Raw genomic sequence first — 13,443 nt, 5'->3', positions numbered from 1 at the left:
TTTATGATAGTTCATAAAGCATTGTACGTGATCTCAAGCTAATTACAATTTTCGAGAAAAATAATATGTAAATTTTTGAGGAAAATATACAATCAAATCTCCAAACTTTTAACAACAACTAAAGCCCTGATTAGTAACGATTGTTATTTTTAGCTGTAAAGACTTTAATTTTAAAATTTTAGCTGTAAAGAATTTTGCTGTATATGTTTTAACTGTACAAATTTTAACTATAAAAATTTGATTGTTTACCAACCACTTTTAAAACTGTAGCTATTTTTATTATTATCATTAGATATTAATAATATAATTATAATAAATATAAATTATGACAGAATTTAGTCCATATAGCAATTTAATAACAAAAATAATTTTTATTAATGATAAATTATAATTTTTAAAATATAAGTCCATCAAATATATGATTGTGGCTCTGATGGAGAGAGACTTTAAAGACTTTAAAATTAATTTAAAGTCTTAAAAGCCAAAATTTTATTTTTACCAATCATGCTTTCATTGCTTTATTATTTTAAAAAGTCTTGAAAGTCTAACTGCTCATTTTTTTAGTTTGTACGTACAAATTTTTAAAGTCACAAATGTAAAACTTTTTTCTGTTAAAAATTAATAAAAAAAGCTGTAGTTATTTTTTCTCTTTCTTATTTTCCATGATGATTGAAATAATAATAAAGTTCTCCACAAGTTTAAATATATATATATATATATATATTACATATTTTATTTTTATAAAATAATTATTCTTATTTTTTTCTCTTTCTTTTAATATCCATTTCAATAATAATTATTTTTATTTTTATTATCATCATTAATATCATCATTTCAATATTTTTAATAATAAAAGTAACAGTTACAGCTTTAAAAGTGTTTGTTACCAATCAAAATTTAACAGTTAAAGTTTGTACAGTCAAAGCATCTACAGTCAAATTCTCTACAGCTAAAATTTTAAAGTTAAAGTCTTTACAGTCATAAGTAACACCCGTTACCAATCGGGTACTGAAAATTATGTTTTTCTTTTGTTTTTGGTGATTGGGTTTTGATTGATTTTTAATTATTTTGAATGTTTTTTTTTAATTAAGTAGTTATACTAGCAGTCAAAAATCCATTAAACACTTATTAATGCATTGTTTTGAATGTTACTCTCTTACTAATGATGAATTTCATAAATCTTTTACACCATTATTAATGATGATGATGAAAAAAATAAAAATTATTATTGAAATGGATATTAAAAGAAAGATAAAAAATGAGAATAATTAATTTGTAAATATATAATATGTAATATATATATATATATATACTTTTGAAGAGCTTTTAAATATAATGGAGGAGAAAAAAATAATGTTTTTAAAATTATTTAGTTTTATAGCATGATTTTGACGCTTTAAAATTTTTGAGAAAACAAGGAAGGAAAAAGAAAAGATTGGCTTTCAAAACTTTAAAAAAAAAAAAAAAGAATAAAAGTGTGAATTGCAAAAATATGGCTCTCAATGCATTAAATAATTTTAAAGTCTTAAAAGTTTGTCACCAATGAGGGCCTAAGTAGTTCTATAAACTCAAATTTTGAACTACAAAATTATTAAATGGTTCCTAATTAGTCAAGTAAATTATACATAATGGATATTATTTCCAGATTTAAGATTCATTTTATGCAAGTCAATATCATTTTTTATTTTCTTAAAATGGCATGTCATTATCATTTCCTAATTCATAAAAGAAAATTTAAGTTCAGCATATTTAATTTTTATGCCTCCGTATGATACTTGGAGAATGGTGATGATAATGGTTACAATTTATTATTTCAAGATTTAATCTATATTTTAATCATGTCAATATTTTTTCGATGTAATCTTATTTGATAAAGTTGGGGTTTCAAAGCTAGTCATTAACAGCATCATGACACATGTCAAGTATAATGATGAGGTTGACATTTGTCAAAAATTATTATTTTTCAAAACAGCTAATTAAGATAATAACATTAAATTTACATGAAATTTACATGTTTATATCTAAAAAGAAATTTCCCAAATCAAAAAAAAAAATTAACAAAACTAATATATTTTTCATTGTACGCTAATTATATTATACGTGTTTTCTCAATTAGATTTTGAAAGATATAAACAAAAAAATAATCCATTAAACATTTATATTATTATTAATCAATAAATAGGGAATAACAAATCTAAAAAGAATAACATAAGTTATGTAAAAAAAATTATTATTTTTGAAACGTAATAGGACAGCTAATTTGGGAAGTTAGAACGGTAAACTGTTTTAAAATTGGTTTCAAACCGGATTTATGTGGTTTTTATCGGATTTGGTTTGTACACCGTTTAAACCCAGGTATGTATAGAAATATATGAGAACTTTTGATTCGGTAGAAATAAGTTTAGAACTTACGATTCGAGAATATTTGAGACGAGGTCATAGTATTAAGTAGTTTTGGTACAGTGCAATACTTCTGAGGACCGTAAACAAGTTGTCGATCCCTTAACGTGATTCTGACATAGGTCATGTTTTGGATTGTTTATAAGGTTTCTATTTTGTATATCTGAATTATTTAAGACTTATATATACCATCATGATTATAATTTTCAATTTTTTATTTTTCTATGTTATATTAATTTTCTTTCAATTTCTCAATAAAAAACTTTTATTGGGTTGGTCATAAAATCATTGTACTTGAGTAGATAATTTTCACCCGTTGTTCATCCAAAATATCTTTGAAGTAAAAAAAATCATGGTTAAAAAAATTATGTCAGAAAACAATTTATTCTGATTATAAGAACTATAATTATGCCAAAATGAAAATAAAACAACATAAAATTTGTTTAATTTGTTTAACAGACATTTTATAGGTGGTGATGAAGAGCATACTTAAAAAATAAAATAATTTTGGGTGTAAGAGTATATTTTTAATGGTAAAACATATAGTAAAATTGTACGTGGTTATTAATTATATGTTGTTTTGATGAATTTTTTGCATGTAAAATATTTTGTAATAAGTTGTGAAATGTTTTTGAAATTTGACAATAATAATATTTGTAATGATGAGTATTTGGCAAAAGTTTTGGGGTAGAATTAAGCTTTAGATTATTGTAATAATTGTTATAATATATTTAAAATATAAAAATATAAATAAGTGTATGAAGGTAAATACAAATATGGTTTTTTCTCTAACTAAAGTTATTTATATATTTATTTCATGAAATAATATTTTTTTTTTAAAATTGTTTAGGGTTTAAAATTTAATTTTTTCAACAATTTTAAAATCCGGACATCGTGCGGACCCTTATTTAGTTGAAAAATAAAAGAGAGATTATATGAAAAAAACTTCTCAATTGTACTACTTTATTCAAAGCACCTTACTGGTTACTGGTTACTGGTTACAAAGAGCCTTATTTCTTATATAACCATATTTTATTTTCTAAACCCTTTTTGAGCCAACACGTCCACCACGACGACGACTCCTCCGAGATGAGTGAGACTCTTGCACATTAATGGTCTTTAACGCGAGCTTCTGACCGTTCATTCCCTTGATGGCCTCCTTCATGCATTTCTCATCTTTGAAACTAACAAAACCATATACCTTTCTCGTTGTTATGGAGACCGGAAGCTCACATTCGTAGTCGTTTTCATAATCATAATAGTCATAATCTCTTTCGTAAACGACGTGCCAAGCAAAGTAAAAAAAAAAAAAAAATTACAGATAAATCAAGAATTTTAATACCAATGAAACAATAACCATTATCATTATAAATAAACTTAATACTCAAATAAAATCATAATATATTTAAAATGAGTGATTATTAGATTATGAAAAATTGTTATAGTTACTCGATTAACCATAAATATAAAAATTTGATTTTTAAAACACACAAAAAAATATATATTTCCATAAATTGTAACATTTTATAAATATTTTCTTTACCACGTAAACATAATTCACATGTGAAATGTATTCTTGCACGAATACATTGATTTTGAAATTTTATTAATTTTTTCATAATGGTTTTTTTGCTTATAATCTGTTATTTATAGAAAATATTAACAAACCGACTAAGTCAAAAGATTTAAATAGCCTAATCACAAATATTAAATCAAGATTATATTCAGAAAAGTTAGTTTAGAATCCGATTGTTACTAACATATAATAAAATTAATTAATTAAACTACCGAGTAATTTAGTATATTTTGTTATGGTTACATAAGAAACATGTCAAATTGTTATGATTACAAAATAAAACATAAGAGATATGAATTTGATTTTTAAACCACAAAAAAGACATGTTGCAATAAATAATAACATTTTATCAATATTTTCTCTTACACATTTAAAGATTTCACGGGTGAAACATATTTTTTACACGAAAAACGCAGCTTTGAATAAATAAATAAAAAAATTTTAGTTAAAGATTATGTTTGACACAAACAAATATTGGTTCTCGAATAATAATTTTACATATAATAATTTTCTTTAAATCGATTTATCCCATACATAGTGCTGGTTGTTACCTAGTAATATAGTAAGTAAAAAGAAGTAACCACACTTGTCATATATGAAGAAAATGTGGCAGTACTTGTACACATAAGTGCTACAAACACATGTCTATATAAAACAATGTGTGAGCATGAGGTTCTCAATTAAATAATATGAATCGTAAGTATTAAGAACCAAAGAAGAAAGAAGTTTGAAAGCATATCCTTTCCATCTCCTTGGCGGCACTAACATCCGAACATAAGGAATTAACCTATGCTTAGCCTGCATGAAACAAGAACAATAAAAAATTACCTAAAAGCTCATGCATGGAATAGTTTTATATCAGAAAAGAAACATTTTAAGTTAAATTTTTTAACTCACGGACTTATCTAGTCCTGCAAAGAAAAGCAAACTAATCATATCAAAGTAGGTTTTATATAGTATTTCTTAACATATATTAAATCATAAAGTCATTGAAGACAGCATACGAAGATACAAAATACGGAAGTAGGCGATTGAAGGACGAACCTGAGGTAACGTGACACGAGGTTGATGAATCCACTCTTCTCACTGAAACAAAAAGGAAACAAGCCACAGTCTTAACAATGAAGATCCAGAATCGACAACACAAAACCCCATCTCAGTAATTCCATCAACGACGTATTTGAGCTGCGGGAGCTTCTCGGTTGCGGCGGCCATGGATAAATTTTCCGATGAGATATATACGATAAAAAGAACAAAGTTTTATCTTAAGAAAATGAGTAAATACCTTGTTGACCACAGATTTGGTGATCCTCAGGAACTCCGATCCAGCTTCAGAACATACTTGGAGAAGGAAAAGGATAAACCGAGTAACGAAGATGTGGTCCTAACCGCCTCCCAAAACAATCTAGAGCAAAAAAAAGACATAAAACTTAAAAACATAGTTAAATGTCTATGGAAACACACTTGCGTTACTATCCAACTCTTTTTTCAATGAAAGGTGACCACTAAATAGATAACACTCAGTTCCTTGAAAACAGAATGTGACACACCAAATCGAATACAAATTATGTTCTCTACACATTACCTTTGCTCGGTCATTCTTACAGCTTCAAGTCCGGTAAAGATTTGTCAGTGAGACCAATCCTCTGCTCTAATTGGGAAACTCTAGCCATCACCGCAGCTGATACACCGTGGGATTCGTCAACGGTTTTAGCTTTGCTTAAAGCGTCTTTGCCTAGCACGAATCTTGTGGCAGGCATTGTTTTCACCACTTCTTGAGCTTTAGTCACTGCTTCTCCAGCATTGAACTTGCCTCGTTGAGCATGAGGCTACATGATTGAAGAACGAATGAGCTTTAGAAATGAGACCAAACCTGAAACCAGTGAGTGTAAGATTCTACTATTTAATAAAACTCAGAAAGATCAAAACTGAGAAATGTGTAAAAGAAAGATTCGTACATTTGAGTGTGATTCATCTTCAAAACCCCGCGGAGTCGCATTCCAGAAATCGAACTCTTTGTGATGTTGTCCCCAACGAGTAATGCAAACACGCTGATCCAATATTGTTGTGCCCTGAAGAAAGCGAGAATTCCAACGAACCGAGTTATTAATGCTCAAGAGACACACAAAAAGAAAGAAAAAAGTGAATAAAATTGAAACAATACTTACACTTGAGTAAAACAGCAATTTCTTGAGAATAAGAATCCCTGAACATCATATAAGCAGTGCAAGCTTGCTCACCCGACCTAGTTTCGTTAACAACATAGCAGATTTAATCTTGTGAATCCAAAATATGCACAAAATACCAATCTTGTCTAGAAGTAAGGTTTGTTTACCTGACAATATCTATATATTGGATTGTACTAGAGTAAGAGAAGAAATCAATAAGATCCAATTTGATGATCTATCTTCACCCAACAGCTGAAAAAAAAGAAAAAAAAAAATAGAAAAACCTTAAAATATCTCAACTTAACCTAATTAACAGATTCATCACTTCCAGACGAAATCGAAACTCATACATATATTACCACAGAGTGGTGGCGAGTTCTTGAGACACGGTGAAGAGAGAATTAAGAAATCAGATTTCGGGTTGTTGAGATTTTGGAGACCTTTTCGATAAATTTCAGATTATTAGAATGTTATTTGATAGGTAAGCAAAATTATAGATGATTGTAGTAATAATTTGATTGGTTACAGATTTGATTGATTATAAAAGATGAGTTATATTATTGTTATAATTTAATTGGTTTTCTCATGTGTTAAGCTGTTAGCACATGGTGAAAAACCAAAAAATTTTATTGTATTGATTTTACGAATCCCTAAAGTGAACTTTTTTGATGTGTCTAAAACAACTCAAGCAACGTAAACATAGATAATTTCTCACTTAAGATTTTATTTCATGAATTATGCAAATATGAAGTTTTATTTTGTTACTTTTCCCATGATAACTAGTTGAGTACTAGTTTTTTATCATAGCGACTAAAAAAAAAGAAGAAAAGTAATTTGTTGAGATCCATTGCTAACAGCTCTAGGACTACGCATAGGAAAATAATATAAAAGCATTGAGAAAAAGAAAAAAAAAAACAAAGGGTTCAATGAAATTGAATTGAGATCCAAAGGGAAAAGTAATTTGTTGGACTTGGCTTTAGTTATGGCTTTTGCGAAGTAGGCATTGCAAGAGATACCGAAGTTGGAATATCCTTCCACTGTTGTGTCACTGTCTTGATCTGAGTGAAAAAGTCCACTCCTGCTTTGCCTGCAACAATATTCCAAACTCGAGTATATAAGCCAAGAGAAAGAGAATACATCTTCTTCTGTTTAGTTAGTTGTGACAATCTTCTTACCATAGAAGTTAAGATCTCCGGCAAAAGAGGCCTTGTTCCCAGTGAAGGAGAAGAACGGTAATGGAACCGGGATTGGAACATTAATACCGATCTGGTAAAACATTAATAACAACAAAAGAAGAGATCAACCATGTAATAAGTTGCATACAACAAGTTTTGTAGTATTTTTATAGGGTCTAAAGTTCGTCATACCTGTCCTGCTTCAATTTCCATCTGAAACTTTCTTGCTGCTGCCCCCGACGAAGTAAAAACCGCAGCACCGTTCCCATACCTGTTGAAAGCGCAAATACCAAATTGTTGAAAAAACATGCGAGGAATAATATTAGTATTGAGATATAAATGGGATATAAAAAAAAGGGTGCTTACTTGTTTTTATTTATTATGGATATGGCCTCATCAAAGCTGCTTGCCTGTAAACGAATATGTCACACAGGTATCAGAGGGCATAAAATCACTACGAATATATAAAAAAGTGAATGAAATGATTAGAATAAAACTATTTTTTTCCAATCTGACCTCCATGCATACAAGAACGGGACCAAAGATTTCCTCCTGCAATGTGCCAAAGGACAAAAGAAATGTAAGTTTCAAGCAGACTACGGATTATTTTGCTGAAGTACAGAATAATAATACCTTGTAACACTCCATGTCTGGAGTAACACCAGATAAAATGGTAGGACCGATGAAATTCCCTTTCTCATATCCTGGAACCTGTTTGTTACGAGAGAAGATGTATAAACTTCTCGGACTAATCGATTGTTGACTTCAAGATTACACAAAGATTTTTAATCCAACGATATCATCCAGCACAAAGAGACCAATATATTTCTGTAGTTCGTGATGATTACTATTTCGTAAAAAAATGGACTGTATTTAAGACACGATGAGACTGTTGCAACAGCAGTAACTTAGGAGATTGTGTAAATACCACAATATTTCTTCCGTCAAGCAGCAATTTAGCACCATCGTCCACACCAGACTGAATCAAGCGGCATATCCTTTCTTTGGCCTAGCCATATAAAAATTTAGCAATACGTTATATATATAAAACAACAGACAAACACAACACTAAACATGATCATTACACACGTAAGTTCAGCAGTAGTCATGACCAGTAGCAGAGGTCTGAGCACAAAAATACCTGTTTGCTAATCACAGGACCCAGGTCTGCATCTGGTTCTGACCCACATGTGACTTTAAGGGCTTTTGCTCGTTCAACGAGTTTATCCTCCCTGGTTAGTATCAGACAAGTTAAAAGCTAATCTTTTTTATACTGTCAAATGAAAATCAACTGGCCTCACACAGCTTCTTCAGTTACTAAGCTTTTAAATCCAGGACAACAAACAGTTATCTGTCATTCTAAATTAATAAAAGAAGTGTTGCCCAAATATGTTTGTGTATGGTTTATGCATAGTAAGGTTGTGGAATTGCAAAACCTCCGGATGGAAAAAAGGTTACATGCAAGCGTGTTTATCACAAGAAAAATGAATATATGATACTGGAGAAGGTTAAAACTTGTTAGACTGATTTGAATACAGAGGAAAGAAAGTTAGCAGTACCATGATTTTGCATCGCCTACAAATACCACTGTACTCAGTGCCATGCATCTCTGTCCAGCGGCACCAAACGCAGCAGCAAGTAGCGCATTTAAAGTAGCATCGATGTTGGCATCAGGCAAGACAAGTCCATGATTTTTCGCCCCCATATTTGACTGAGTCAATATTTAATAAGCAATTTGACATTATTAGTCTCTAATACTGAGGAGGAATTTTACAGGGGAAAAGATGCAAGATGTTACCTGAATACGTTTGCCTTTCGCTGCTGCTCTTGCATATATATGCATTCCAGCCTTTAAACAAAACAATTCCATTCGGAATACACAAGTTAAACCAAAAATTTGAGCTCAGAAGAAAAGCAATTCTGCCATCATCAGATTTAGAAGAGTTTAAAGGTATAATTAGCTATCTGTGCAATAGAGTAGTATGTTATGTTATCTAGCTGAAATAATTACACAGGAATCTGACTAGATGTAATTTTATAAATATTATCAATCATAACTTGGTCAAACGCAAACCCAAGTCTACAGGCTATAAAAGAGCACAACAAAAGATATACTTACTGTGTTCGAGCCAACAAAAGAAACAGCTCTTATATCTTCATCATCACAGATAGCATCCACAGTATCCTGGCATGTAGAGAAGCATTATTGTTAATGACAAAGAAGTGAAGGTAATACTGCGGAATCTCTACATACTGTATTACATTTTGGGACAGTTTTAAGGGGAATCCTCTCTGCAACAATTTAAATCCTACTACAAATAGAAAACTAAGCGAGAATTTTTGAAATAGCCTACATTAGTGCCATGAACGATATTGAGAACCCCGTCAGGTAATCCAGCTTCCATTGCCAATTCCGCAAGTATTACAGAAGCACCTTCCCAACGCAAGTAACATTAACAACCAGTTTCAATACCACATTTTGTTTTCTCTATATATGTTTATTAACAGTAATCCATCACTAGAAGAGAGCTTCGTTTCAATCGTGGACAACGGTTAACCAATATTGCAGGTGGTAAAGTGTAACATATAGAAAATCTGATATATCTAAGAGCATTCAGCGCATCACATGGCATTGCTAGAAAGGTGAATGTTCACTCATGATAAGACATGATCAGAAAGTCTATATATCTTGAAAAGTTCATTCATCGATGAAACATCACAGGAGTGACCATTAGTTACTGAAATAATCCCACGGAATAATGGTAACAAAATTTGAGTACTTTACCAGGATCCTTCTCTGATGGCTTAAGAATATAGGTATTACCACATGTCACTGCAACTGGAAACATCTGCACTAACAAACACACAGTAAATACTCGGACTTCATGGAAGAGAGAATCATAAACAATTAAGGATCTACATATCTGTTATCATAAAAGGGCTTTAGCATGGTACCCATAAAGGAATCATGGCTGGAAAGTTGAAGGGACAAATGCCAGCACAGACACCTAATGGCTCCCTAATACTATATGTATCAACTCCATTAGATACATTGGGGACATATTCACCCATCTGTAAAGTTGCCATTCCACAGGCATGCTCCACAACCTCTGCGTACCAAAAACTAATCAGTAAGGTTCTCCTCTGCTTGTCAATCATATAAATCAAACCTACAGTAAGAAAAAAACTAACCTAACCCACGGAAGATATCACCATGGGAATCCTTTAACGTCTTCCCTTGCTCGGTCGTAATGCTCATAGCAAGTTTATCCTACACAAAAAAAGATTCAAACTTTCAGCCAAAGACATGTCAAGATATCAAAAAAACAAAAACTAAACCAAGTAGGAGTTACCATATTCTTGCGTATAAGCTCTTGAAACTTGAGCATAACACGCTGCCTGGTAGTAATCGGCGTGTTTCTCCACAACGGAAACGCTTGCTTGGCAGCGGATACCGCCGCCTTAAACTCTTCATTAGTAGTCAATGGAACTTTGGAAACAACCTCTTGTGTAGCCTAATTCAAGCAAAACGAAAAATTGACTTCAAAGTTCAAACCTTTTTGTACTAAGAACACTCACAATAGGACTAAAAAGTATTAAGAGAGCTTACAGGGTTGATAACATCGATATGTGATGATGATTGAGAGTCAACAAAAGAACCTCCAATAAGATTTGGTACTCTCTGAATTGAAAACAGAATCATATGATCAAAAAAAAAAAATCAAACCCAGTAAAAATCACATCAAGATCAACCCAAGAACTCACAGGAGGGTCCGGTGAAGTTGATAAGCAAGAGCTACGGAGAGCGAGAAAGTGAGTTGTCAAAGGTCTCAGACTGTTACCTGGAAAAAACACAGTACAACAAAACTAGCATCGATGGTATCGAAGTCTCGAGATTACGATTAAGAACAAAAAAAGAGAATTGAGAGTATACCAGAGATTCGTAGCAACATCTTCTTCGATTGATTGATTTGGTGTTGCTGATACTTTGATCGTAGTAGTTTGGTGTCGTCTGGTAGAAAAGCAGATACGTTTTGGATTGGAGTGATGAGTGAGTGCTGACTCAGTGTTGATCGTTCATCTTCGTTGTTGATTGCCACGTGGTTAGATATAAAACCGTTAGATCAATTAAAAAAAGTTTCGATTTTTTCTTTTGTGGGACAAAAAAGACTCAGGATTCTTAAGTTTGACTCTCTATCATTAAAGCAAATCTTCCAAAGACGAAAAAAAAAAAAAAAAAATCCTCTTCCTTTTTATTTTTCCTTGTAAAGAGACGCAAGTAGCGAACTATGAGAGACGTTTGTGTTGTTTGTTCTTGTAATTGTGGGAGATTTTGTCTCCTTCTACCAAAAAAAACAAAAGAGCAAAATTTAAAGCGGTTTTGATGGGAAACCACCATGTATTTCTTCACATATGTAATGAACGGTGACAGCCTGATCATATTAGACTAGTTCATAAAATATCTACAGTACAACTTATGTGCATGAATATTTAATAAATTAATCATTTTTTCCTATCTCAAATTAAGTCAGATAAAAAATTCCACCAGATGATGATAATTTTTCAAGAATCCTATATCTTATTATATAAAATTAGGTTTTCAATCGTTAGTCATTAATAAAATTTTGACATATGTCAAATTTATATTAATCTGGAATTTTGACATGTGTAAAAATTAATATTTAATAGGAAGGATTTGAGATTACAACAACAAAACAAAATATTTTGTTTTAAACAATATTAATAATATAAAAAGATAATTATAAAAAAATTACAAAAGAAAATTAATTCAAAAAATAATTATAAGGAGATTATATATATATATATATATAATTCATAAAATTCGAAATTATAACATTTTTTTAGTTTTAAGTTATTAATTCTACAAAAAAAAATAGAAATGGGATTAAGGAAAATATACATTTAATTATCAATTCTAAATTTTGTAAATATTCACTTCTATATAAACATGGGAAAATTGCATTTTTTGTACCTTTATTTGCATTTGAATGAAATCGTATACCCCATATTCGATTTTCGAGAAACATAACCACTATGAGTGCTGAAATTACAGTTGACTGCCTTACGACCAAACAAAACACAGAAGCCGAAATGACAGATGTAACCCGGAAGAAGTATGCAATAGATACATTTAAGGGAGACTCCAATTGACGTCAACGAGTAGAAATAAAGATATGTCTACTCGTTAATTATAGTTTAAATTTTAATTTTAAAAATTATAAAAAATAATTTGGTAAATCTATTGACCAAATAATAACCACACAGACTTCCTGCATTGAAATAAAATAAATTTACATATAAACAAGTCAAATTAAGGGAGGAAATGCTGATAAGGTTAAAATTATTTGATTTAGGATTTGCTTAAGTAGACCTCTCTGTAAACTATTGGTGGTTGACTTTGTAATGCCATCAACTATTAATATTATATTATTTTAATTTCACAGACAATTTAACCAAACCGATAGCTGAACCTAACCGAATGCATACCGATTTCTTGATTTTAACCTAACCGGATTCAATAACCATATAAATACTTCTTTCTGTAAGTCAACTCTAGTTTGTATATGCTTTCTCTCTCCACAATTTCTCTCTGTAAAATTCCGATATTATTGCTCTCGAAAATTCAGAGTCTATCCTCATCATTTATCGTCTTCGAAACTCAAGGACATCTCAGATAAGTATTCTCATCATTTATCGTCGGTTATTTGCTTTTGTAATGCTTTAGCTAATTTTCTTCGAAAATATATATGTTCTCATAGTTTTTTGTTCATTTTGCACTCAGATATGGGGTTACACAGCTACACTCAGCCATCTTCTAGTTCTTTGCAAGTCTTGGCCTGACAGTTGGAATTCCTGACAAATGTTACTGCGGAAGGGAAACCGTTATGAAATGTTCCACCACATCCGACAATCCTGGAAGGATTTTCTTTGGATGCAATAACCATGAGGTTGTTAGATTGTATGATGGTTTATTCGTTTGGTATAATTATTATTTGAGTATAGATAATATTCTTATGGTATATTTATTTCTATGGTACGGTATAGGATGGAGAGGACCATATTATGAAATGGTGGGATGAGGCTATTATGCAAGAACTTCAAG

The 13,443-nt window shown here is 30.8% G+C and overlaps 1 protein-coding gene and 1 long non-coding RNA gene across 7 annotated transcripts; both read right to left on the bottom strand.

Annotated features, from left to right (window-relative positions):
• Positions 1-4,543: 4,543 nt before the first annotated feature.
• Positions 4,544-6,670, bottom strand: LOC104767955 (uncharacterized). Of its 5 annotated transcripts, none has more exons than XR_015590773.1 (8): positions 6,495-6,670; positions 6,312-6,396; positions 6,145-6,221; positions 5,935-6,048; positions 5,562-5,849; positions 5,262-5,381; positions 5,021-5,170; positions 4,544-4,774 (listed from the first exon to the last, which is right to left on the bottom strand). It is a non-coding gene; the product is annotated as an uncharacterized LOC104767955 (long non-coding RNA). The 5 variants fall into 5 exon arrangements; XR_015590775.1 differs by having other exon boundaries at positions 6,504-6,655; XR_015590776.1 differs by having other exon boundaries at positions 5,021-5,062; positions 5,562-5,805; positions 6,495-6,634.
• Positions 6,671-6,844: 174 nt separating this feature from the next.
• Positions 6,845-11,739, bottom strand: LOC104766655 (methylmalonate-semialdehyde dehydrogenase [acylating], mitochondrial). Of its 2 annotated transcripts, XM_010490576.2 has the most exons (19): positions 11,254-11,730; positions 11,085-11,161; positions 10,930-11,001; positions 10,673-10,834; positions 10,512-10,590; positions 10,275-10,429; positions 10,105-10,168; positions 9,674-9,753; positions 9,439-9,504; positions 9,118-9,168; positions 8,879-9,030; positions 8,461-8,551; positions 8,248-8,328; positions 7,953-8,030; positions 7,836-7,871; positions 7,686-7,729; positions 7,512-7,590; positions 7,320-7,410; positions 6,845-7,231 (listed from the first exon to the last, which is right to left on the bottom strand). In XM_010490576.2, exons 1-19 carry the CDS (start codon positions 11,270-11,272, stop codon positions 7,125-7,127), a joined length of 1,584 nt encoding a protein of 527 aa, XP_010488878.2. In that variant the 5' UTR covers positions 11,273-11,730; the 3' UTR covers positions 6,845-7,124. The 2 variants fall into 2 exon arrangements, with proteins under 2 accessions (XP_010488878.2, XP_087357058.1); XM_087500932.1 differs by lacking the exon at positions 9,674-9,753 and having other exon boundaries at positions 11,254-11,739.
• Between the last annotated feature and the right edge of the window lie 1,704 nt (positions 11,740-13,443).

This window comes from Camelina sativa, chromosome 19 (genome assembly GCF_030686135.1).
Source record: "Camelina sativa cultivar CO46 ecotype springtype chromosome 19, ASM3068613v1".
Lineage (NCBI taxonomy): Eukaryota > Viridiplantae > Streptophyta > Magnoliopsida > Brassicales > Brassicaceae > Camelina > Camelina sativa.
This window is presented reverse-complemented; position numbering and strand designations above follow the sequence as displayed.